Below are 27,916 nucleotides of genomic sequence, written 5' to 3'. Positions count from 1 at the left end.
GTTAGTTCTGAAAAAGTAAGTTCACATCCCAGAAGTAGACATTAATTCTGTTCTGTGTGAGTAAGGTCTTTACTATTCAAACTTGTTAATATAACTCATTAGTTAATTAAGTGCAAAGGTATCTGCTGTTGATTTTCTTTTGGAATTTGCACTCCAATATGGTCCCTTCCATATCCCCAGTTCCACATAGTACATCCAGTTCCTATGATCCCCATACATAACCATCAGTATCCTCTCACTCCCCACCACCATGCACTGTAGACTGTCCTGTGCTCCTGTGGAGCTGTCTGCCTGCTGATTGACCTCTTGGCTGCTGCCAAATGAGATGAGTAAAGCAGAATTTTCTCTGGTTTTCTTTTAGCAGGTCTTTCTCTTCTATTCAACCAGTAATTGCTAAGAGACTTGTAGGAACATAATGTCTTTGAGGCCTCTGCTCTTTTGTTAGATTTGCCTGAAACTGGACAGAGGTTGACAGTTACTGGAAACTACTGATTTAAAATGATTACAGAAGTCGTGTGTCCTCAGGAAACTCAAATTTGAAACAAAACAAGAAAAGTACTTGATAAGTGGTTTGTCTTAAGATTGCTGACATCTGATCAACTGCACCTTCATAAATTAGATTTCTTTCATATCTAGTAATCTAGTTTCCTGTTCATTGTGTCATTTATGTGATGATGATGAGTCCAGCAATGATCCAGTGTCCAGGGAGTATTAGGAATCATTTCTTTCCAGAAATTATTCTACATTTAAATGTTGTTTATTTAATAATTTTTTTTTTCGTTGTAATTAGAGAAATGCCTTTTTCATACTTCACACTACAACACTTACTACCTTTGTGACTATTCCAACAGCTACTAGCTATAAAATACTAAAGGTAAAATGTATTGCAATTGAATAGTTCCAAATATCAGTTACTGGTGAAAAGATGCTTAGGTCTTTTAGTAGTACCTTAAATCAGGCTGGAAGAATGTGTAGAAAGTTGATTTAAAGCCAGATTTGCACAGAACCCTAATACTTTGATCTTCAGAAGATATATTCCTGCATACAACTTTATTCTCTTTCTTCAAAAGTGAAGTTACCACCCTGAAAATTTTATTTTGCTCTCATTTTTCTCATTCCCATGTTTCACAGATAAGTTCTTTCTACTACCTTATTCATTGTTTCCACAGGTGATTCACAATTTAGGATATGCTTTTCTAGAATTATAGTTCACATATTACCAACAATTTTTATCATATGTGTGTTCTAGGATGTCTAAAGAAATATAGGTTATAATCATATTACTTGATTATTTTTTCCATCTGTAAGATTTAGGGAGGATCATTCTTCCTTCCTAGTGGTCAGACAAAGTTGGCTTCAGAAACAGCTCTTTGTGTAAATAGTATACAGGATGAGCCTGGTGTGCATGATTAATTTACTGAAAGGCAATTATTAATAGCTCATTAAAAGATAAAATGAGAAACATATATGCACATGCCAGGGAAAATGCCAGGAAAATAGATATTTCTAGGTGATAACAAAATACAGCAGCCTGTATTATTATAGTTTATGTCCAAAACAGGTATTGCTTAAAAAGTAAATGTAACTTCTTTTTAGTAGTGTTGTGAAATTGAGTCAACATAATGAGATTTAAAAGGTGGAATTTCATGAGAAAATTTAAGGGCTGTTCAAAGATAATTCCTTTTGCTGTCCTCTTAAAATACCTCTGGTTAATACTGAGAGTTTTCTGCAAAACTGAATTCTTGCCCAATATGCTAATCGCAGCTAACTTGAAATGTAAAGTTTAGTCCAGTGAGTGATGTTTCCTTTGTGAGTATGGTTGGTGTTCAATAGACTGATGTTCTGCCTTTACAGAGAATCATCACAAGTAGATCTTCAAGCCCCCTGAACATAATTGTTCTTTGTTTAGAAATTACTAAAGTGTCACATCAGAAACTGAACATGGGGCAGGCAAAATATGTGCTAGCAAGCTTCCATTTCTGTCAGTTTTCAGAGCGTGAGTTTCCTTCTGGCTGTGACAGTCAGGAGCGCATGTAAATGGGAAAAATGCTATTATATGCTTGTATTACCCAGTGAAGGTGTGTGCCTTGAATGTGTCAGGCCAAGAGACAGCAGTTGTTCATCTTAACCATAAGAGAAATATGCTGCTTTTGTGATTCTCCAGAAGTATTTAGAATCACCTGCTTAGCAAGGCTGCTGCACAAGGACTGTTTAAAAAGCAGCTAGCATCAATAATATCCTGAGAAGACAGAGTGGTAGAAGGGACAAGCCTCAGTGATCTGAGTGATTTTCTAAAATTTCTTTAATGTTGGATCTTTCTAACGTGCTAGAATCAATCATTCACCTATGGTATGCTTAAAGAGATGGACATGTGAGGAATACATTACTTACTTAAGAGCTGATGATCATTAAGTACCAAAGACAGTTAGAGATAAGAAATAAAGTATATGTATCTTTGAGTACATGCTTCCATAGACTGGAAAATATTATGCCAATGATGTGCTTAATTGTCTTCTTATTCAATTTGTTTGTGAGAAGATTGTTATGTTCTCATATTTGCACAATATTTGAAGTTAAATCTACAAGATTGATTCATTTATCACTGAAATACGACATAAGTTGTTCAACGGCATTTGATCATATAGGAAATGTCATGATATTCTGTTTCCTGAGCAGGATAAGTGTGATTCCCATAATCAGATTTTACTGTAAAAATTAAAGGAACTAAATGTAATACTTTGCAAGAGTATTTAAATATCTGATTTTAAAACTCTCCTTTTAAAAGAATTTACAACAATAAATCTTGATCACAGAATTGTTTATGGAATTCAAATGTAAAGGAAAGCTGAGAGGGGCAAAAATATGTTTATGTTGAAGTCAGACTAAATATTTGTAGAAAATATGTGTCTGTATACTGAGCTTTAATGCCAGCTATGTGCATCAACTTTACTCCTAACAGTAGGATGGAGTCTATCAGTGTTTTTTATTTCACTTAACTGGATATTGCTTATGAGGATTTCTATGTACAAGGTAGATTATTCATTATATATATCATACATATCAAAATAATTTTGAAATACTCTAGATAAAAAAAAAAGGGTTTTTTCTATAAGTGTTCTGAATGAGGCAGTCATGGGTTTGGGAATGAGGGGGGGTGTTTGTTTTGTTTGTTTACTGAGTGGAGAATTGGGAGCAGGATGACTCCATTTTAAGGGTTGTTCTTTAGAACTGCCTTCATTTTCTTGTCCTTTATGAAGCTAAACCCCTATGGGAGCACAATCCTATCTGTACTAATGCCAGGGACAAACAAACAAATAAACATAGTCCAAATGGAGCATATCCCTTTTACAGGTGTTGCTGTATTCTGCTGACCAAAGCTGCCTGGTCCCCCTTTAAATGACAGAATACGCTCAACACAGCACAGCTCTAGTGGCTGCTACAGGTCATGCCCAACCATTAAGTTGCTCATTAGTGATGATTATGGAATGTATATGTTGTTTTTCCCATGCCATTTGCATAGCAAATGAGTATTGAATACCTACAGGAAAGTACTGAATCTGAAAATCCAGGAAACCCAGTTTTCTTTATGTTTCTGCTTTTACCCATGAGTGGCATAAACTTCACAGTTTGTACAAGAAGTCAGAATGCTTTGATCTCTGAAAATTAGTCAGAAAGTTCTCAGGTACTTTTAGTTACTGTCTGTAAAGGCAAAGTTGCATGGAAAATAAATTAAGCTCATCACTGATTATAATCTTAACCACAGACATAACTCCTGGTTTGCACTGTGATGTAAAAAGCAGAGACATGAGGATGCACAAGTCGTCTTGTAGCCAAAGGAGTCTATTGCATCTAAGAAGAATGGCTTTTTTCCTAAACTGACCCAAGAGTATTATGTTCTCCAGAGTTTCAAGGCAAGCAAAATGTCTGAGTTTTAAAGATTGTTTTAGTGTCATATTTGCAAATAGGAAATAACTTCAAATATTTTCAGAAAGTGTGAAAGTGTTGCTTTTTTGGCAGGGAAGAATAAGCCAAACACACATCCTAAAAATTTCTTCCTTAATTTCATAGTATGAAAGGGATGTTGTCATCAAAAAGAGTATTCAGAACAAAGACAGTAGATATAAAATTGATTGAGCTTCTGGAATTGTAAAAGTTCTGTATTCATAATGATTAAATGTATTCACAGTGATTAAAATTGGTTTTATTATATTAAAAATAAGCATAATAAAGAAAGATGTAACAAATGTCCAAGACATACTGTGAGAAATGGACTTCTAAAAAACTGCAGTCTCAAAAGAGAAATCCAGAATAATCTATTACACATGGTGATAACAATCAGCTCTGTGAATGAAGAATAACTTTGTAGAAGAAAGCCACCAAGCAAGATTGAGCACAGTCCACTATTGGAGCTGCACTTTAGTTTTATCCAAGATGGCTGGCATTAAAATGTGAGACACAGCTTCATGAATGCCAGGAATATAGTTTCATGTGGGACCTCCAAAGATCATCTGACCCAAAGCCCTGTGTAAAGCAGGTTCAGTTAGATCAAGTTGCTAAGGACTTTTTCTAGTTAAGTTTTGAAGGGTCCTTCTCAGTTCCTTTTCTGCTGCTTTATGGGTTGTTGGCCCCAAGCGTGTAGTGGTGAATGGCACTGTTCCTCCCCCGGTGCTGTCATTGAACACCATGAGGTTCTTCTCAGCCCATTTCTCCAGCCTGTCCAGGTCACTTTGAATAGCAGCCCTGTGCCCCAGCATACTGACCACTTTTTCCCAAGTTGATATTGTCCACTCACTTGCTGTGAGTATATGCAACCCATCATTCAGGTCATTAATTAAGACATTAAACAGTTTTGGCCAGAGTTTTCATTCCTGAACAACTACTGTTAGTTGGCTGCCAGTTGAATTTTGTGCTCATAATCTTCATACTTTGAGCATGGCTTACTGTCCGTTTATTCTCCATATCTTATTAATTTGGTGGCTTACTGTCCATTTATTCTCCATATTTTATTAACTTGGTTCATGACTGAGTATTTAGCTAGTTGTAGGTTCAAGCAAATTTTCTTCACATAGCACTTTGATATATGTTTAGGGTATGGTGGTATTTTATGTTAAGGCAATCAGTTGCTGTGTTTATCAGTTTGCTAGTAGATAGACAAAAGCATCAGTGTGCAAGCTGTGATGTATGAATGAATGCATCTGTTGGTTCATCACCAAGCAGTATTTATCCTGTTACTAAAACTATACCTTGGATAAACAAATAAGATCAGGCCAAATATTTACTTGTTTCTCTATTAGTTCACTATTATGCCTCTCCTGCCTTCCTTTGTTAAGTAAGGTAATTCCTACTGTTCAAGAGGACATTATAACCTATAAAACTCAAAATTGTCAACAAAATAAATTAATGAATAAAGTGAATAACATGCTTATTGACTTGCATTAAATACTGACATACTTCTTTTTTTGAGCGATTCAAACAAGAGAAATTTCTTTTCTTAGAGAAAACACAGCATTATATCTTGCCTGTAGGCTGATTGAAATGAGAATTAAATTGTTCTACAGATCAATAAATTGTTTCTGTACTACAATGACAGATAAGCCATTGAAAGAAAGATGAAGATCACTTATATGCACTTGAACAATGTTTTAATTAATTAGCATAAAGTCCTGCAAAGTGGTATGACTATCCTATACAGTATATTTACTGGAAAAGAGTATTAATTTACTCATTTCATGAGCTAAGTGAATGCATCTGAATGAATATCAGCACAAAAACTGAGAAACCAATCAGCCTCTAAAGAATCTTGATCCATAAGCCACTGGGCAGCTCTTCTGGAACCATTTAGAACATCCCCAAGAGTGTCTGAAATATTTGCTTTACAACAGCTCCTGGAAGGCTGCAATGCTGGGAGCGTAGTAACATTCTGTTCAACTCGGGCAGATTTGGTGAAACAGTTTTGAATTGGTGAAACCGATTTTTAGAGGGTTGAGACAGACTCATAGCTTACAATAAAGAATCATAAATTCGCAGTATGCGCATCCCACATTATTCAGTGCCCAAGGGAACTTTCAACTGAGCCTTTGGTTGAATCTTCTACTTTCCAGTAATAAAGTTTACAATGATTTAGTGTTTAGTAAGAACATTTCCAATTCCTACCGCTAGTCTAAATAAACTTCTGTAATATATTTTACCTAACCTTCATGTTATTACCTGACTTATTACCTGAGTTTTATCCTTTTATGTGGTTTTTGGTTTTAGATACTATTGTTTGTAATTATTTGGCTTATGTCTGTATGAGACATCTTCAGGCTGTCTCTGTGAAGCCATGTTTAAATACTTGTTGGGAGACATTTCTGACCTTATGATCTAATAGTTTATAGTTTTTATCAGTTTTCTTTTCATTCCATCCATTTTTTGGAAACATCTCAGTTCTGCAAATACTGACAGATAATTAATGAGTGATTTCAAATATTTGTTCTGCTTGAAGTTTTAGTATTTCAGAATGTTTGAAGCTGGTATCAGTAAAATGATTTTCTGAAACAGATGGCTAGCACTTGGGGTGTGATTATAAAGCAGAGTGTAGTGTCATGTGGATATATTTGAACTAGCTTGACTATTTGTAAGTCTCTAATTAGTTCACCCCATCATATGGTTATAACACTTCCAGTTCCTGAAGTGACTTGATTATATAACATATCCTTTATGGCCTCTACATAACATATTCTTTATGGCCTCAACCTTTTCCTTTTTGGAATGCATTAGTCAGAGCAAAAGTGTCAAAAGACCACATTTCACATTTATTTTAACAATAACTAAATTCCAAAATGAATCTCATCCCATCACTATAATTTTATGTATGAAATAAAGCAAGCAGCAGTATGAAAGTGTCAGTTGACATCATCCGTAAGCATGAAGCATTGCAAATGAATGCAAGGCAGAACATTGCATTTATTTGGAAATTTGTGAAGATGTTTTTTATATGCACATCAAAGAATTGTATCAAAGAATTAACGGTGTGTTCCAATTGAATCAACTACTAAGCTATTTTCCTGTTATATCACTGTTGGTATTTTATTTTTACATTCTAAATTACACTTTTTCTCTTGTTCTGCTGGACACTTCATGTTTCCCTTGAGATATTCCTAATGCATGGTAACTTATGTTCATTTTCCTAGGAAACCTCTCTTTCCTTTCAAACTAACAAAGTTTAGCACACTCGTCTATCTTTCTCACACTCCTATTTGTTTATTAGTATTATGGGCTAGTATTACAAAAACAATTCAAGACTACAAATAGGCTTAGGAACCATTGTGCAATGAATTAGACAAATTTGTAATAAAATCTATTTTCTAACAGGTGTCTAAAATTGGTTGTATTTTAGTGATAGCATCCATTCCCTCTGCAATTGCAACTTTTGTAGATTGATAATTTCTTCATTCCAACCAACAAATAGTGGTTTTGGCCACAATGCAGGTTTAATCTCTGAATTCTGTTTAAGTTTTGCCTTTCTCTTTCTACATGCTTACTGAGGGTTCCTCTGCAGTCATGTTAGCTAGTTTAAACTCAGCAAACTGTAACAACATGTTAGCTTTGATTTGTAGTGTCTTCTGATATACTGCCCTGCACCTGAGTGTTGCTGTGTTGCATTCACTATCACAGAATGCCTAAGAGAAATACAGAAGAAACTGTAGAGTTTCGGAAGATAGTTAATAACAGAAATTGTTATTTTGCTCTCTTTTCTGTGTTGGTGGTTGGTCTGTGATGTAAACTGTGAAGACTGTTGGGGAGGAATTTGGATGAGGGGTTGTTTGGGCAGGGAATTAGTATGTACACACCTTCTATTGAATGTGTATTCTCCTTTTCAGTGCTGGTAGGTTTCAGCATCCCTGCTGTGTTACAACACTAGCATTATTGAAGAAGATTTCTTTGAGATGTCTTTGAGGCCTACTTTCAGATGGAAATTGAGGTTTATGCAATCACATTGTGTCTGTTTGCCACTTTTTTCTCCTTGTGGCACCTTCCTGTCTCCCAGGCAAATTTGTACCTGTTAGGAGATTTAATCCAAAAGGATAGAGACAGTAAAGAAAATTATCTTTCAAAAAAATATCTTATTTTCTAGCGATTAACCTAACAGGTTATAAAAACAATGAAAGGAGGTCATATACTTGTTATGGATGCTTTTTATGGGCACAGTTGTGTAAAACTTTTAGGTACCCATTATGTTCACTTTACTGTGAATACCAATCAAAATTTGTGTGCAAAAGGTTTTGTGCTGCAACAAAACCACTACAAAGTGGTAATGGTAAAATGTTAAGATTTATTACATTTTTTCTGTAGAAATAAATGTGTTGATTCAATGTTGCAAAATATGTGTTGATTCAGTGTTGCAACATGTTGATGCAATGTTGCAAAGCTGATCAGGATCGAATTTCAGAAAAACAAATTCTAAATCTAACATACAAAGATTTTCCAGTTCAAAAGTACTCATTTGACTACTGATTTGATGGTAAGTTGGTGACGATAAATATATTTTGGTTATAGAGAAGATAAACATTTAATAATACTGAAGTAAGTTTCAAAGTTAATTTCTGTGTTATGTGATGAATAGCAAAAATAACTGTGAAAACCTAAATCCTGCATTAGGTAATTTAGATTTTGAATAGGGAATGAAGGCATCCCAAGTAAAATACAATTCCCTTTTGAATTCTTTCAGGAATCTAAATAATTTTATAGGTTTACTTGTCAGTTTTGCATATGAAATACTCTTCCATTTACTCAGAAGTGTATCAAGTGGTTCTCTACTTTAGTTTGGCTAAAAAATGTCCAAGCTATTGTGTTGTTTTTTCTCCCCCCAGAACATTATCAACTCTATGTTCCTGAATCAGCTCAAGTTGGATCAGCTGTTGGCAAAATCAAAGCAAATGATGCAGACACTGGTTCAAATGCAGACATGAAGTACACTATTATAAATGGTGATGGGTCTGGGGTGTTCTCCATATCTACTGACAAAGAAACAAGGGAAGGAATTCTTTCCCTAAAGAAGGTAAGCAACAGACTTCAAAAGTTCCCTGTGTATGTAATTAAAATATGATGATGAATGCTGAATAAGCATCTACCATGATGAAAATATTTTACTGTGTAAACCTATTGAACCATAAACTTTAGCAGCGTAAGCTTCTCCACATTGCTTCCTGAGATACTTTAAATCTTTTCAGGAAAGGCAGGGAGAAAAGAAATTAAAGAAACAGTTATTTAAAGATTCTGTGCTTTTTGAGTGGTCATATCTAACATTTATAATAAACTAAATCTTACTGAATTTTTTAAGATCATTTCATTTTTCTGAATAAGGGTTTTGCATATTAAATTTCTTTGAAAGAAGTAAAATTTGGCTGAAAGTTGTCACCAAACTGCATGAATCTTGACATAGAAAGTGTATCTGTGGCAATGAATATATATTTCAGTTCTCACAGACTGTTATTCTTTGACTTACTTGCCAGCTAGCATCTAAATGGTCAAGTATTGTGCACTGTGTAATGTAAATACCGACTTGGCTTATGAAGACTCTAAATGTCACTGCTCAAGCTATCACACAATTATCATTTATATGAATTTCCTATATTTATCACAGTCTGTTTAAACTATTAATTATAAAGTGTTCTTGCCATTTATTTCATTCTTATCTGAATTCCATGCACAATTCTAATTCCATAGTTAAATTCATCTTTGTATTAAGACCCCCCAACTGATTTCATAGTGAACGTTTCCTGGTCTGCCAACTCATGCTAATATTATATGTCTAGATTTAAATTTACTTGTATAATAACCCAGAGACATGGTTTATTATATTTAAGTAACATTTTTTCAAAATACTTTTCAACAAAGGGACATAATTTCTTCATTTCAGTTTTCACTTGGGCTAACAGACATCACTTAGCAGTACTCACGTGGATTTGTTGTTGTTGAGTCTTGTAGGCATCAATTATATCCATACAGCCTAAAAAATAAAAGTGAATTTGTATTCATATTTAGTAATATGTATTTGGGGCCTGATTAACAGTAGGAGGAATGAAAACCAGAGAAAATGTGCAAAAGAGAATAAACATAAAGAATGTTGGGGGGTTTGCATCTGAATAGATAAGTATGTATGTAAATTTTTATTTAACATCTTAAAAAAGATTTTGCAACTGAATGAAATGTTATTTCTATAATTCATAATGATTTTAAAAGGGTTCTTATCTCCCCCAGTATCTTAAAAAGCTTTAATTCAGTGTCTTTTATAAAGGTTGTATAATACACACCTCTTTCAGTCACATAAAAGTAAACTCTGTCTGTTTTATACCACTGAACTTATTGCCTGGTGGCCTTGATGTAGCTAATGCCATAATCTGTTATTTCTTCTTCAAAATGAGCATTGTTCTCTCTTTAAAAGTTCACCATGACTGTTGTTCATTAAATACAACATTTATGCATATTGAGAACATGAAGCTGAAAGGAGGAATTTGCAACAAAATAAAAAAGTCCATACATAAAAAATGTAAAATCACATTTCTTACTGGTTTATGCAGACAAAATAGCTTCAAAGAAATTTTCTTTATGTCTTAGAATATGACAAAAGCACGTGTTGGCTGTTCTTATACATACACATGACAGTGATTTGAGTCATTTTCCCATCAAGACAAGAAGGGCTACATTTTGCTTAGATAATATTATATTTCAGTTGAGCAGAAAATCAGCCCTTAAATCTACATAAATTGGTGTGAATACCTCCCTTCTTTCCTCAGAGAAGTTATAATATCACCTTGTACAGTACAAAAAGGTGATCTCATTTTTTTAATTGTGTTTTTACACAGATCTTTTATGCAGTTTAATAAGTATTTTATATACTGTGTGCTGTAATTAGTTTTAATTTAGGTTGGGTCTGAAGCTGAATTTGTTTCATAGCCTACCTGAAACACATAATTTCCACTAAGAACAGAATCAGGGTTTTTTTGTATATCAGATGCCAGTACCTTCTATAACAATAGAATAGAATGATTTGTCCTGTAATATTTCTCTAGAAGCATGTATAGTAGGCACATCAGAAAATCCAGAAGTAAATATATTATTGTGTCTGAAGATCTGAAGTCCTCCTCAAACCTTTTGAAACCTCACTTATTTGAGGTTCTGATGCAAAAATCAAATTTCTCAGAGCCTCCATGCTAGGCTGTTCAACAGGCAAGCAAAGTCTCTAAGTGTTGGAAGGAATCTTTTCTAGTCTCATTCTGGGCTGACCCAGAACATCCCGTTCTTTCATTATCTCCCCTATTGACAAGCCTTGTGGAGCCACCTTTCAGTCTCAAAGATCCTGCCACAAAGGGTTGATTGCAAACTGTCATGAAGGAATTCCTCTGTGCCTCATGCAATTCCTGTTTGAGCGGGACACTTTAGAAAACCAAAACTAAATAGGACAGTGAAATCCATTACTCTCTGGATCCTTCAGAGAATGACTGGTCAGCATGTTCCCCCCTTGTGACTTTCAGAGAAGTATACTAGAACTTTCCTGATCTCCAGTCAGCAAGTATCATCCGGGTTTACTGGAAGAAATGGTCTGAGCAGCCCATGTCTCTTCCATTTTATAAGACTGGAAATGTTCAGGAAACAACTATTTACTTCTCATAAAATTCTGCTACTTCTTTTGGGAGTCTGATATTAGAAACACAAACGGCAACATAATGAAAAGCGGTATTTTGAGGTCAGCCTTGTGGTTGTTCACTTAAGCTACATTTATTTAGTATTTTCAGTTTTGCATAAAAATCATAACAACCAGTGAATACATACTGAAGATATATGGGTAATTGTCATAGAAATACATTGTTCTTTGGGAAAATAAAAAATATGAATAAAAATTCTGTTTAGGTCCATCTAAAATTTAAATGTTTTGCTCTCTTTCCAGGAAAGACTTAATGATCTTCAGTGTTGGGACAATTTTAAGTAAATCTCGAATTTATTTAGATTTCTAGAGAGACAGGAAAGTGATGCCTCTCATACAGCTAATGACTGAGATAGGCAACTGATATTCAAGGTTTCTCTGTAAGTTAAATGAGGAAGAATTCAAACTTAGTTTTTACACATTAAAAGTGTCTTTACAAGTCATTTATTTGAGTATGTGCTTCTCTTAGAGAGAGCAAGAGGTCAGACAGGACAGTGATACATTTTTTTGTTTGTCTATTTGGACTTAAAAGAGTCCTATTGTGAATCTGATGGGATAGTTGAAATATTTCCTTTGTAAATATAAATTATTTTGCATTATCATTTTTATGACCAAATTCTTGCTAAATTAGAATAGTTTAGGTATTTTAAGCTGAATGTTATGATTATGATAATGAGACCGGATGGAATACACCTGAGGGTGCTGAAGGAGCTGGCTGGGGTGCTCACCAAGCCGCTTTCCATCATTTACCAGCAGTTCTGGCTGACCAGGGAGGTCCTGACAGATTGGAAATCGGCCAATGTGATGCCCATGTATAAGAAGGGTTGGAAGGATGATCCAGGAAATTACAGGACTGTCAGCTTGACTTCGGTGCCCGGGAAGCTGATGGAGCAGCTCATCCTGAGTACCATCACACAACACATACGGGACAACCAGGTGATCAGGCCCAGTCAGCATGGGTTTATGAAAGGCAGGTCCTGCTTGACAAACCTGATCTCCTTCTACGACAGGGTGACCTGCTTATTGGATGAGGGAAAGGCTGTGGCTGTTGTCTACCTTGACTTTAGTAAGGCCTTTGACACCATTTCCCACAGCATTCTCCTGGCGAAACTGGCTGCTCGAGGCTTGGATGGGCACACGCTTTGCTGGGTAAGAAACTGGCTTGATGTCTGGGCCCAAAGAGTTGTGGTGAATGGAGTTAAATCCAGCTGGCGGCCGGTCATGAGTGGTGTCCTCCAGGGCTCGGTTTTGGGGCCACTCCTGTTTAACATCTTTATTGATGATCTAGACGAGGGGATCGAGTGCACCCTCAGTAAGTTTGCAGATGACACCAAGTTGGGTGGGAGTGTTGATCGGCTCGAGGGTAGGGAGGCTCTGCAGAGAGACCTGGACAGGCTGGAGCGATGGTCTAAGGCCAACTGTAGGAGTTTCAATAAGGCCAAATGCCAGGTGCTGCACTTGGGTCACAACAACCCCCAGCAGCGCTACAGGCTTGGGGAGGAGTGGCTGGAGAGCTGCCAGTCAGAGAGGGACCTGGGGGTGTTGATTGACAGCCAGCTGAACATGAGCCAGCAGCGTGCCCAGGTGGCCAAGAAGGCCAATGGCATCATGGCTTGTATCAGCAATAGCGTGGCCAGCAGGGACAGGGAAGTGATCTTACCCCTGTACTCAGCACTGGTGAGGCCGCACCTTGATGACTGTGTTCAGTTTTGGGCCCCTCACTACAAAAAGGACATTGAATTACTCGAGCATGTCCAGAGAAGGGCAACAAAGCTGGTGAAGGGTCTGGAGCACATGTTGTACGAGGAACGGCTGAGGGAACTGGGGTTGTTTAGTCTGGAGAAGAGGAGGCTGAGGGGATACCTCATCGTCCTCTACAACTACCTGCAAGGAGGTTGCAGAGAGCTGGGGATGAGTCTCTTTAACCAAGTAACAAGTGATAGGACAAGAGGTAATGGCCTCAAGTTGTGCCAGGGAAGGCTGAGACTGGGTATTAGGAAGTATTTCTTTACAGAACGGGTTGTTAGGCATTGGAATGGGCTGCCCAGGGCAGTGGTGGAGTCCCCGTCCCTGGAGGTGTTTTGGTCGGGACGACGTAGTGCTTACGGATATGGTGTAGTTAGGAACTGTCAATGTTAGCTTAATGGTTGGACTGGATGATCTTCAAGGTCCTTTCCAACCTAGATGATTCTGTGATTCTGTGAGTAATAGATTAAAAAAAAAAAAAAAAAGGCAATAAAAACCTCCAGGTGAACAGATCAGGTTATCTGAAATAATGGATGAGTCTATGAGCAGATTTCATAGCACAGCATTAGACAGGCTATAAATGGAAATCCAATTTGTTCTTGAAATGTAAGATAAATGTGAATTTTAACACATGCACAGTGTTTAAGTAGAAACCCAGGAAAAGACAGTTTTATATTTTCAAACTGCAACCATATTTCTTTTTTTTTTTTTAATATTTTATCGAAAGTAAAAGGAAAAATGTTGTAACAACTGGACTTGTGAGTTGTTCAAAGATGTAGAATATCACTGGGCTTGCTTTGCTTGTACATTTCCTTGCTTCTCCTCAGGAGAGAACAAGCAAAATTTAAAAAAAAAAAAAAAAAAAAAAAAAAAAAAAAGGTACTAACTGTGAACCCTAGAAATAGTAATCCTTAGTACAGTGTGTGTCTTTTCTGTCTAAGATAGCTCAGTGTTGAAAATAGTGGTGTCTTTTAACCTCTGTGGATCACAGTGCAGGAGAGTAAGCTCTTTTTCCTTTTATGTCTCAGTATCTGATTCTTTCATTCAGAGATGTTATGGGAAGAAGAAGAAAGAAAATGAAAGTAAAAACCTTCTTTGGCTGTAGTTGAATTGTTAGTTTTTTCTGATTATCTGAATGGATTATTCCTGTATTTCTGAACAAAAACAAACAAACAAAAAGTGTTGGGTAATGTCTGATTGAATAACTACACAAAAGAAAGAAAACAGGACTTTTTGTTATTCCTTGTGTGTTTTCTGGGAGAAATTAATCTTCCTGTATAGCCTAATCCAGTAATTGTCAGTATAAACTTAATTTTCAAAAAAGGCATCATAGTTGCAATTTGTAATCCTATTATAAACTTGTTTAATCTTAGAATATGTATGCTGCAGAGCAATGCAAATTACTATTTAACATTTCCCTGCTCATAACAGAAATAAGTCATAAATTAATGAACAGCATCTGAGTTAAAATTTACTAAACTTATATTTATTTATGAATTTATTTAATTAAGTAGTATACTTAGCTCTTTTTTTAATAATAATAGATTTATAAGGCTATGGTAAATTTCCATGCCTTTAAAATTTTTATTTTTACATTCAGGAAAGGGAGACAGAGAAAGCAAAATGCAAAAAAGTCTCATACTGTTTGAGTTAAGAAAATGCATTAATTGTCCTTCAATATACACAGAGGAGAAATCAAAGAAATATGTAGCATATGTAAATCCGAACCAACTATTTTTCTTATATATCACACATCAAATTTACTGCAGATTTTATCTACAAAATACACACTGACATTGACAAATCACACATTGAGTTCGTCATATTTCTTGCCTTAAGTACTACTTTTCTACTCTTTGGGGTGATAGGAAATACCAGTTTAGCCTTGGTTGAAGGCTTGAATATTTGTGCTGAGATCTCTTCAGTCAGCCTGTCAGGTCCACACAGAATGATACTGCTTGTAGTGGGATTCCACACGTATGCAACTTCAAGTGTTATGCTTGTGTTATGAGACTGTTGGAAACTTAGTGGTAGTACCATATATATATGTACAAACTACCTACTTTGCTCAGTATGATAATAAATATTAACCTACATGTCCTTTATAAATTGCCTGAAGCCATAAATTTGTAACCCGGTAAGTACTGAGGTGTCTATTATCAAGAATGAGTGCTTTTCCTCAACATAGCACATTTGAAAAATAGCCGTCTGAAACGAAATCTGTTCTATGACCACCTGGGCTGTCTATGAAAAATAGTCAGCTACTTTAGTGAGACTGAATAAACCAACTCAAAAAAGTTGTTGTCCTGTAAACATGGCTCCCAGTAAAGACATTGTTTAATTCTGCTAATGGAACTTCATTACTTGTGTAATTTTAAGTTAAATATCCTTTTAGTCCCTTCTACTACATAACTATCTGACACTGGAAGAGTTGAGAGTTGGGTGTGTCATGTTTATCTTATATCTTGCGTAAGACAGTGTAATAGCATGATAATGTAGGGTAAAAATAAATATATTGTCAGTAAAATTACTTCACAATAATCTGAAAACCAGCTGAACTATGGAGATGTGTAAATAACAAGATAGAAATGGGACTCCTAAGAAAGAAAGTGCCCATGCTGTGTGATACGAGTCAGGCCCCCATCTTCTTCCTTTAAATAACAGGGCAATGCTAAAGTGACAGTGGTGCTTCTGGTGGATGGTACAGCTGGGGATGTGCCTTCTATTGGGTTTTATTGGAACATTAGGCCCTGCTGAAGTCATATCCCCAGCTGCAGACTTTCTTCCCATTTATGACAGCATAATACAGGTGCAGCACAGCAGTACATGGTGAGACAGGCTGAAGAGTTGTCTCATTGGTGGTAAAGAATTGAAAAGAAAATGGTCTAGAATATAGGGATGCGTCCTTTCTGATTAGAAAAGCACACAAGCACATCTTTAAGCTACTCTTACACATTTAATTTCCTGTCTCTTATGATATCTGTTATGATAACTGAGTATTTTTCTGCAAGGAGGTGTTTTTCAGTTGAGGATTTAACAGAAGAGATGCCCAAAAGAATTTTAGTAGCCCTATCACTATCTATTAAGCTTGTTAATTAAAGATATGAAGTTAATTTCATTTGGGATATGTCTCTACCTTTTCCAGTATTTAGCATTGACCAATAAAAATTGAAAGGTGATAAAATCCAGAGACTTTACATTGTCATGGAAGAAGACTCTGAGGCTCATTCTAAACCCTGAGTTTTTCCAGAATTGGTACCTTGCCCACAGTTCTGTTGTAGAGAATACCTGAATCCATCCTGCTTCATGTATATCCTTCTACTTACAACGTATGACAGTGGCTGCCAGAGTATCACAGAATATTGTCCCTTTCCAATAACATGAAGAAATGTGGTTTAAGTTAAATGGAAAAGATTTAGCTAGCTTGCTAGCAAGCTGAACTGAAGCACAGAATGGCATTGATAAATCTTTTTTTCTGCCAACAGCCACTCAACTACGAGAAAAAGAAATCATACACACTTAATATTGAAGGAGCAAATACTCACCTTGATTTCCGCTTTTCGCACTTGGGACCATTCAAAGATGTAACAATGTTGAAGATCATTGTTGGCGATGTGGATGAACCTCCGCTCTTCACTATGCCTTCCTATGTCATGGAAGTTTATGAAAATGCGAAGATCGGGACTACTGTTGGCACAGTAACAGCACAAGATCCTGACACTGCCAACAGTTTAGTGAGGTATAGTAAATCCAAATTATACAGGATTGAGTTCCACCAGCTAAAGGGTTAGTGAGATCCGGGATGTATGAAACTGTGTCTTTTATTTTAGTACATAAAGGGAAACATAGGTCAGAACAATGTCATGATCAGTCTGTATGGATTAGATTTAATGAATAATCTTCAGCCTTTTTTGGTTTGCACTAAAATTGCCATCAAGCCATTGGTCTGAGAAGAGGTCTGTGTGCACTAGTTCCTGTATCAGCACTGCTCCAAACAAGGACAGTATATGTTACCACATCATATAAAATGGTGCACTTCACTGGCCTGCTGCCAGTTAGTATTCTGCCACTAGCTGTAAATCTGTTCAGGATCATAAAGCTGTTTTCCCCATCATGTGGGTCTTGTGCTGGCCCTCTGCACACTTGCCACACTGTAGTTGTCCCAGGTGCTTGTGCAAGACAGCAACTGGTTTAGGTACATCTTTCCTCACAGACAAGCAGTATAATTTTTGCAAAATCGTGTTTGAGGAGGAAGCCATTATTTTGTAATATGCTTCAGTTTTAGTGAGGTATCAAAAGAGTAGAATGGTTGTAATAATTCACGCCACTGGTATCGCTAGGGATATGTCATACTATCTCCAATTGTGAGGTCTAGGACAAAGAGAAGTGCTGAGAAGCAAGCACTTGCAGCATCAGATGCATTATTTGCAAACTAAATGAATATGTAACATAGTAGGATGGGAAGATTTTGATAGTCTTTTTCATGAAATTCATACTTAAAGAAAATGTTCTCATTAGAAATAAAAAAAAAATTAAAAAACCACCAAAAGAAAGTGTGGTGGTTTAGCCCCTGCCGGGGTCTGAGACCATGCGGCCGCTGCCCCTCCCCCACAAAGGGAGTGAAATACAAAGCCCCAAGACTGAAATAAGGAAAGGTTTAATACAACAGTGCAATAGCAACACAACAAGCAACAACAATAACAATAACAGTAATAGTGATAGCAATGAACAGAGCAAAATAGCTACCAAATACAGCAGTGAGAGGAGCAGATGTACAAAACCACGCGCACCGCGCTCCCGCGCCAGGAAATGTGACGCGCCAGGATGTGACGTCCCCATGGTATCTGAATAACCCGGCTAGAGCTCCCCCCCCACTGCTGGGGAAACTTAACCCTATCCTGGTCAAACCAGGACAGAAAGGAAGAGTTCTGTGTTGCTGCTCTGGCCAAAATACGTCTTATAATAACAATTGGCTTGGAAGTTAAGGAACTGAAATGGAGCTGGAAATATCTTCACAACAAGCTTGAAAAATCATTGATGCCAAAAAAATTTATATATGGGTGCTAATTTGACTTTTATAAATTTAATATCATTTGGATTTAACCTTGAACACTCTGGAATCACGGTTTGAATTCATTACTGGTTTAAAGATTTCAATTACATGTTTTCAGATATAATAGGATCCAATGACTTTTTTTACTGGCCTCATTTGTGGGATGAGTTACTTTCTAAACTGACATGCAGTGTGAGAATTTTATGGAACAATACATGAATGTTTGTCTTGAAGGTGGTAGTGGATTTAAAATGTTTCAGAAAAACAATTCTTCATGAAAACATATTTGATGCTATTCCTTTTTATGACATAATGGTAGAGCACTTGTAGAAATCATATGAGTATATACTTGGAAAACAGTTTTTCTTAAGCTAATTGGGCATTTTTAGTCTCCTGACTCAGTTGAACTCTGCTGGGTATGTGTAATAGTCTTGGTAAGATGAAACAATTTTTGCAGAACAATGAAAGCATCAGGTTTTTATGGTTCTCTTGTGCTAATAGCCTAAGATTCAAAATGTCTAGTGTCAGACAATCAATATATGCAATTTCTTAGTGGCAAGTTATTGCCTTTGAAAAATTGCCACTATGGTATTTGTGTCTAAATCATAACATAAATAACAAAATTTTGCTGAAAAGAACTGCCAAGTGCCTGTAGCTTTAATACTATAATTCTGAAACAGCAGCTAACACAGTCAGACAGATTAACCATCATGGTAGTTTGGGAGTAGGAAGGGCATGTGCAGATTTGACTAGTTGCTCCATAATTCAACTGTCTGTGGCCCCTAAGAGGTTTGTCTAGAAAGGGGTAAAACAACAGTGGTAAAAGGGAAGTAGCAGCAGTTTGTACAAAAGCTGGTAAGGCCAGAAATAGATTTTTTGTGTGAAATGAGCAATAATTTGGAGATAGAGGGATTGAAGGAGAAATATTTCCAAATATTTTGCATTTTGTATTGGCCTTTTTCCAAACACAAATTTGTAACCAATGATTGAGGCCAGAATATTAAATATCCATATTACTCAAATAATTGAGGAGAAAAATTGTCCTTTGTCTGTCCTATTTTTTCCACCCACTGACATTCATTTTTGCATTGTTCCTTCTCCCTGTCTGTTTCAGTGGGGAAAAAAATAAAGTGCTAGCACAACTTATTGAATCATGAAGTTCTGAAAGGAGCCAGCCCTCAGTTACATGTTGGAGGGATTCAGCAAGGGCAGTAGCCGCTCAGATATCCTTGACATATCATTATATTGTGACCAGGTCCACTCTCTAGCCAGGTTTTATCCATCTCAGTGGAACTGACATTGAATGTCATTTTTAAGTGTGTGGGCTTTTTATGAAGATGCTAATCCTCTAAGGCCTGGACTAGCATGTTGGTGCATGGGACTCTGAAGAGGCACCAGGCTGGGTTGGTGTGCCCCCAGGTTCTCCTTGAGCGTCCTCCTGTTGGAGGAGAAAGGCTTCTCTGGGAACAGACAACTTTAACCCCCTTCCCTCACCTCACTTCACCCACAAACACTGACATGGTGCAGAAGGGCTTTGTGTTGTTTCAAGATTTGGCTGCAACTTGGGAAACTATGGGTTGGAAATGGTGCATGACCTGAGAAGTGTGCCAGGCTGGCTGGGCTGAGCTGCTGCTCCACCGGAGGCAGGGTTCTGTCCCACGCTCCACTCACAATGGCAAGCAGGAGACTGTTTTTTTTCAGAAGCATGTACACAGTGCACTTATGTCCTTCTGTGCTGGTTTCCAAGAAACGCCTCCACTGTTTGTCTGAAACCCTGATGAGTCTGAAAGATAGTCTAAGGGTAATGAGATCACGTCTCTCCTTGGTTTCCACACAACTCCTAGTTCATTCAAAATAAAAATAGTGATTATAAAAATAAAATCAGGAAGATTCAATGTATCTTTCTTAGAAAGCACAGATCACATAGTCTCCAGGGAAGATAGCTACAAATAGGACTTGCACAGCTGATCTGTGTGGAGCAATGGAGTAATAGTTCCTCAGCCAACTGGCTCAGATACAACTCCAGGACAGCTACGGAGCAGCGATTTTCTTAGCAGTTTTTCCTAATCCAGTTGTGCAGCCTTTCCACTTTATGATGATGTTCATTGCCGTGTGTGAGATTGATAAAGAATTAGGCACACACAGCTGCAACTGCATCACTTCTTTGCTGTCCAGCTGCTAAACGATATATAGTGCTGTGTTTTGTTCACTGCCCAATTAAGTAGCAGTTTGTTTTGGTGGCAGGAATGATTCTTATAACCAGAAATAATGGTTAGAAGAGTAGTTACAGTAATTAACAATGCTGAAGGGAAATCTTTTAGAAACTTATTTGAGCTAAACACAAAAATAAATAACAACTTCTACTGTTATCAGTAGAGAGGGAGCTGAAAACTTTTTTGTCCTTAGTTCCTCACTGCAATTTCATTACAGTGATTTCAGCTTGTTCCTGAGCTGAGCAGTCTTCAGAGGTCACTGACTTTGTGCCAGTGCTTGTATTAGTGTTTTACTTTTTCAACTCCAGCAAAAGAACGTCTGTAATAACAAATGTAGCTATTAGAGGTTTCTTTTATTCAGACATCATCTGTTTGGACTGTTTTAAAGGATTTTTCTTTTAAGTTGATTTTTTTCCTTTCAATAGATAGAAATGCATTTTCGGGGAAACTTTTAAAAATGTTATGTTTTGAAATAAAAGGTTATTATGCTATTGAGATATGGAAAGCAAACAATCATAGAAAGCATAAAAAAGATATTAAAAATCTATCATGTATTAATTTTAAAGATAAAGATTTTTTGAATGCTTTGATAAACAGCTGTTTACTTAAAAAAATGTGTGCTAAATCATCGGAAAACATCCTAAATTGCAATTCATTCACAGGGATTATTGCCTTGAAACATTTATGAGAAACTAATCCCCTCTCATTGCATTATGTCGAGTAGCCTGCTTCCATACCAAAATCTTTTGTTGCTTGAAAAGATCAGGGTTAAGGCATGTCTTATAATAGTATCTGGTGTTCAAGTGGGTCTTGAAATTTTCCCATACAATATGAAAGAAAGGATGATTATTAAATTCTCTAATTGTAATAATCTTTTAGTATATTATTAATTTTTAATCTCTCCATACTTACTTAGAAATGATCTTTTTTCTTCCTGAACCCATACTTGGAAGACTTTTGTGGAGATCAGGGTTGAAATCAGCTTTTAATTGGCAAGTTGCATATGTGCACTGGAAGCAGCCCTAGGCTGCTAGTACTGCCTCAGGGCTGCGGTAGTGCCTGTCGAAACCCTGCCATCTTCCTGTCGGTAATTCTTGGGTGGTGAGTCTGTCTAGCCACAACACATACTCCTGATGATCCTTGGAGTTTTCTGACTGCATCTGGTCTGTTTTCAGTGGAGTGCTTTGCAGAAAAATAATGTTGCTGCTGTTCTCTAAGCCTCCTCAAGGTTAGTTAGTGATTCAGAAAAGAGCAAAGGCATAGTTTTGAGACCATGAAACTCTGATATAATAGTGAAAGTAGTTGCATAACATGGGCAAGTTCCCTCATATTAACTTGATTTTTGATACTGTCCTATGAGGAACTGAAAGTCTTTATGAACACCATATGGTAAGAGTAGTTTTTGAGAAATAAGTCGTGCTATTACAGAAATGCGGTAACATGAGCTTACTCCTTTTGCTGCTGCTGTGCAGTCTTTGTCATGCAGTGGTACAGGAGGCAAATCACTGTTTTGAGAACTAGGGGTCTCTGTCCCCTCTGGTCATTTGTTCTCCCACTTACTATGTTTGACTTAGGTTGTTTGCATTTCTGGACAGGAATGGTCTCTTCCCAGCTATTTAACTGAAGACTCCTGGCAAACGGAGTACAGGTACTGATTACTCAGCATGTGATAGTAGTGTCAAAGGATTAGAAATATAAGTACCTTCCCTTTTCAGAATATCTATCATGACTCGGTTAAAAATAACCTTATATTTTCTTGGAATCTTGGAAGGCTTTTTTATACTAATACATTGGAATTCAAATAATTTTTGTGCTGCACCCTAACCAGTCTGTAATCTACCTTACTATAATGAATTTTATTTTCTAGGACTGAAATTGAGTAGCTATAGGAAAACTGAAGTAGTCTTCGTGCCTTCCTGATGTCACTATAAAATGAACATCTTTCTTCACTGTGCTCTTGACACTACTGCTAAAAAAGCAGTAAAACACAGAAAAAAATAAATATGAAACATAAAGGTGCACATGGTTGTATGTTATAGAAAACAATTATTTTACTTCCGGGAAAAGGAGAACCAGCCAACAAACACCAAAAAATAAAAACAAAGTAGCAAACAGAAATAACCAAGGAAAGTCAGAAAAAGCTTTATTTTGTGTGTTGTTTTTTGTTTTGTGGGGTTTTTTTGTGAATATCAGACTGCTAATTTTGTGCTGTTAGTGAAGAATATAAGTACAATCTTAGCCCTGATTCTGGCTTCTCACTTTTCTAATGGTCTTATGGTATTGCCTTATAATAGGTGATGTATAATAATGGTTATGATACATATATATGAGTAAAAAATGTGCATTCCAACACCATAGCTGGTATCTAGGAGCTATAATGAATTCAAAGTTGCCTTACCCTCATTTGATTTAAATTGACAGCCTTCTCTCCCTTTCAGATAGAATACTGAAAAATTAATGAGTGACAAGTACATAGGATTATAACAATGTGGTGTAGGAAATTGTTCTTCAATTCCTGCATCAGGCACAGAAACTTATTTTAACTTTTGTTGCATTGATCGTAAAAGACATAAGTTAAATACTTCCTGGCATCAGCCTTTAGAAAGTCATGTTGATTTTCAGTAAATGGTATTTTAAGAGGCATGCTCATATGTAGAGGAAAGAAGATACCCATGGAGTTTCATGTATTCCTATTATTATTTCTAAGAACCTTAAAGACATAAAGTGTTGTGGAGGATTCTGGTTATAGACTGTTTTTATGGTGTAAAGTTTATATTTACTAGAGGTAAAATAAAACCTGAACTTTTGAGTCAAACTCAGTCACTCAAATTTTGGACATACAGTATCAGCATATTAAGTGAAGGGAGGTGCGGGACAGAGTGTGGTAAGGAATTGGGGGATGGTTGAAAATGAAAATTGTATTTTTAAATATTTTTTTTTCTTCCTGTCCTCTGAGAGCATTATGAGTTTCTGTGCTGCTCCCCGCTACTGTCAGTAGGGAAAGAGGATAAGATTGATCCCCTGCTGGAAAATATAAAAGCCTCTTCACCTAGTTGTATTCATTTGTCTTACTTGCTCTTTGAATGTCATGTAAGTGGCATAACATCAGGTTTTTTTCTGCTATCCTGTGCACAGGATGCTTTATTAGCTGTACTTAGGCCAGCCTACTGAGATCAATACCATCATGTAGAGTGACTGTACCTCCCTTACATGCCTGATGGGGGAACATCCCCCCCAGATCCTGCCAACCCTGCCCTTGTGGAGGCAAAGACAGACATCTGTCCTCCACTCTGCTCAGACTGTCAAAGCATGACACTGTCATAACCCTGTGATCAACACCTACAGAAATACACTGATATCTTCACAGGGTATGTGAATGGCTCATAGTTACTTAGCAGAGAGGAGCTGTGTCCCCCTCCTCCGTCTCACCTCCTTCATTCGTTTGCTCTCTGTATTCCTCCAATATTATTCTTCTCTAAGATTGTCAGTAAATCACACCCGAAGAAGAACACCTTATTTTGAAAGGCTGGAGACAAAAGGGAATTTTTCTCCAGTTCCTTCTCTGGTTCTCTGTCTGTCTTCACAGGGAGGAATAATTTTAAAACATTTCTTTATAATGTTGATGTGGGAGATATGTTGCTGATCTTTTCCCTGAGGCCTGAAATTATTAATTTAGATTCTTGTTGAGCTATGTGTCCCAGACCTCCCACTAACAAAAATGTCCATCTCTCTGTGCAGGAACTGTTAAGCTGTTCTGACAGCTGTTCTGACTAGGAAGCATCCAGCTTGGGATGGTGGTCAAAATCTCACAGCAACCAGAACTACCTCCATCTCTCACTTAGAGCTGTGAGAGAAAACACTGACAGATCATCTTTATATGGTGACACTGAGAGTCTGATTTTTCATGCCAGGACATCATCTTTATGTTTCTATAATTTCCACTGACTTCAGAATGCTTGCAGTATTTTAAATTGGTTTTATGAGTCAGCCTTCGTATCTGAACATCTTTGTAGTGTAGTCTTTTGATAGGACTACTCAACACCAATAAATAGGCATAAATCTATTGATCATGGGTTTATTTGGTTTAATCTTTAGTTTGAGGAGCAAAAAAAAATAGATAATATGTAAGTAGAATACCATTCTTTAGCTGGTAAACCTTTTAGGAACAAAAAGTGATTCTCATGTAGCACCGACTGCACTTTATTTCTTAGCAGCATTGAAATATCAATAAAAAGCAACTTTGATATAACAGTTCTACCATCAACACATCTACTTAAATGCATTTGGACGGTTGTAATCCTCTGAAGGTATTTGTAAAGTCAGGAAGATGAACCCTTATCTTGCTTCTACTTCTGAATTATACCTCTAAAAGCATGGGCTGTTCTTAGCCTACATTTACTGGCAGAATTATCTAGAAAAGATGATTGGTGGTTAACACATGCAGACAGAAATTGTCAGCTAGAAAAGATGGGTGTACAGGACTAATTTCCTTCAAATGAACAGCATTCCCATTTTCCAGTGTTCAAGGTGAGCAGTGTGCTAGCAATGCACGGTGGATAGAAATGAGAACAGGAGCAGGAATTCAACTCAGCATGAAATGCAAACCAGTAGTGGCTGCCTCTCAGAGGCTTTGCTGGGAGGCAGCGGTTCACTGCTTGCAACTCCCCTGTGCCTCCTGGGATCCGCCACCTCACATCTCCAAGGACAAGGAGAGGGAGGGCTGCCACTTCTGCTGAGATGAGATTTCAGTATGAGAGACAAGCCAGGAGTCCCATATGGGAAGCAACAAGGTACTGCTGATCAGCTGATGGATGTCAGCTGGCAGCCAGCACCAGAGCTAACTCAGTAGGAACAGCATGTCAAACTGAGTTCCTGCAAACAGTCTTGAGAGGAACAGTATTTTTCTCAAAGTTATGTTATGCCTGTCTGAAAAAAAGGCAAAGGAATGATAAACAGAGAGATTACCTTCTCCAAGATCTCTTCAACTGTATTTCATTTTCACAACTGGAAAGCACAGTTGAAGGCTGTAGTTCTCAGCAGTAGTCTTCTGCTGAGGAGCTCTGAAACATCTAATGTCTCCTTAATCTACTAAACACACTGCAGGGAGAAAATCCCAACTTCTGACTCAAACTTCACTGTTGCTTTTCTCTCCTGGAGAAGTTTGTCTGAACTACAGGGAAATAGACTGGCCCTGGAAGGGAGGTAGTGTAGTACAAGACCATCATGGCAACAGAATGTCTCCCCACCACATCATCTGGCTTCAAGGGGATGCTGCTGGTTCCCAGGTTCATGAGGAGAGGTGCTGTCAGGAGGCAGAGAGAAGATGAAAGGCATGCATCAGAGTTATATTCCAACACAGCCCATTTCTTGTTGCTCTCTACCTGGCCAAACAGGGAGAGTTGGAGCTGATCAGTTCTCTCGCTGTTCATCCTGGTATACCTCCCTCCCTCACCCTGTGCAGTTTCTGCTTACTTCTTTTTTTAAGTTTTTTTTTTTAAATAAAAAAAAAATCTTTATACTTTGAGTCTGAACATCTCCTTCTGAGAAAGTTTCCTTACTTGCATTTTTAACTAAACAGGTTTCCTTATAATGGCATTTGATTTCTAATAAGTCTAGGTGGTGTGATTGGTTTGACAGAGGATCCATCCTCTTCCATGACCTTTTTTAAGTGCTTCTTTGTAACCAGTTTCACTTGTTTATTAGAGAGCTGGCTATTTACCTATGTCTCAACACAAAAGCCCAAAGAAGTACTGTGACCCGTGAATCCACATGGCTTTTGGAAGCTCATTAGCAGTAGTAAATTTGTAGCCAGGGTGGATATTTGTAACAGAGTTCTTGTTTGCACTTGGTAAATAGGGTAATAAATTAAAAAAAGCATAATGAAAGGATAAGCAAAAGACTTGATTAAAGACAAAAGAAAAGATAAATTAAAAACTCAAAACTACTTAAAAACTCAAACTCAAGGCACTTCCTTAAAGCAAAATAACTGGAGAGACGTACTGGAATAGTAACAGACTATGTCACTTGTCTGTCAAGTGACAAACTGATGTTAATATTATTTTAAGACTGAATAATTCAGGGAGAGAGATTCTGAAAATTCCTGTGGGTTTTAGCTTCAGAAGCCCTCCTAAAAGGTTTGGAAATCATTAATGTTCCTAAACTCCTTTAGCATCTTAAAACTTTCTCCATTTTTAAGCAGTCTCCGTATTATTAGAGCTTGACTACTTTAATACTGCAAACTGATGTATATGTCTAGAATGCCCTTCTGCCTAAGGCCCATCTGAAAATAGATATTTCTCTTTATTTCTTAATTCATGCAAATGCTTTTAGTTTTCAATAAAAATGGTGGGAATATCTGTCATCACTGAACCACTGCTTCACTAAAAGACAGGAAGTGAGGAATGAAGTCACAGGAGCCAGGGACTTGCTTTGGTCAAAAGCTGGAATAAGGACATGGATGAAACCTGGGAAAAACCTTCTGTTGAGTGAATCTGCCTAATAAAAAGGTGGCACGTGTTGCATTTCCCAGTGCTAGCAGGATTGAGTTTTGGTATTTAATTTCCTTCAGATTCTCTTCAGATAGTGTGACTAATAGGTTTTCTATATTCATGATCCTTTTTAATGTTGTTTCCTTAAGATCGGCTTCTCTTGTTGGTTTGGATGTAAACAGTTTATGGAGAGCTGTTTATTTAGGCATGTCTTGTTATTAAGTCTCTTTATTAACATGTGCCATGCAACTCAGATGTGCTGATTTAATGGTTAAAAGTATGCTAATTCACACAGCATTGTCATGAGTAAATGTCTGTAAACAAGTATCTGCAATGAATATTATAGGTTCATTTTCAAATAAATGCATTCTAAGTAAGAAGAAACAGTCAACTGAATTAAGGTGAAAATTCGCTTTTGAAGTAACTGTTTGAAATTCAAAACTTGCATTATAGCTTTTTGTAGTCTAGAAAAAGTGTTGAAAAGCATCTCAGTAGAGGTGGAGAGAAGGGTAAGAGGGGAAGGGTATGACTATCTTTATTGCCACTGTTATCTAAATGAAAGTAATTTTTTTCTAGATTAAATGAATTCAGAAGTCTACGTAAAGCATCGTTAGCTCTGGAGTATGCTGTATTTATGGATATACCTGGCCTCTATTCTCAACATGTAGATAAATCAGTGGCTAGTATTTATAAAGGCCTAAAATTTTAAGCACTTTGTAAAGACAATGAA

At 36.9% G+C, this 27,916-nt stretch overlaps 1 protein-coding gene across 1 annotated transcript in view; it reads left to right on the top strand.

The window, feature by feature from the left end:
- Positions 1-27,916, top strand: part of CDH18 (cadherin 18) — a 273,081-nt gene that overhangs the window by 207,545 nt on the left and 37,620 nt on the right. Inside the window, exons 7-8 of the mRNA XM_074826463.1 lie at positions 8,853-9,040; positions 16,918-17,171. Coding sequence (XP_074682564.1) covers positions 8,853-9,040; positions 16,918-17,171 — 442 coding nt within the window. The remainder of the gene's footprint in view (positions 1-8,852; positions 9,041-16,917; positions 17,172-27,916) is intronic.

The sequence above is a fragment of the Strix aluco genome, chromosome 1 (genome assembly GCF_031877795.1).
Source record: "Strix aluco isolate bStrAlu1 chromosome 1, bStrAlu1.hap1, whole genome shotgun sequence".
Lineage (NCBI taxonomy): Eukaryota > Metazoa > Chordata > Aves > Strigiformes > Strigidae > Strix > Strix aluco.
This window is presented reverse-complemented; position numbering and strand designations above follow the sequence as displayed.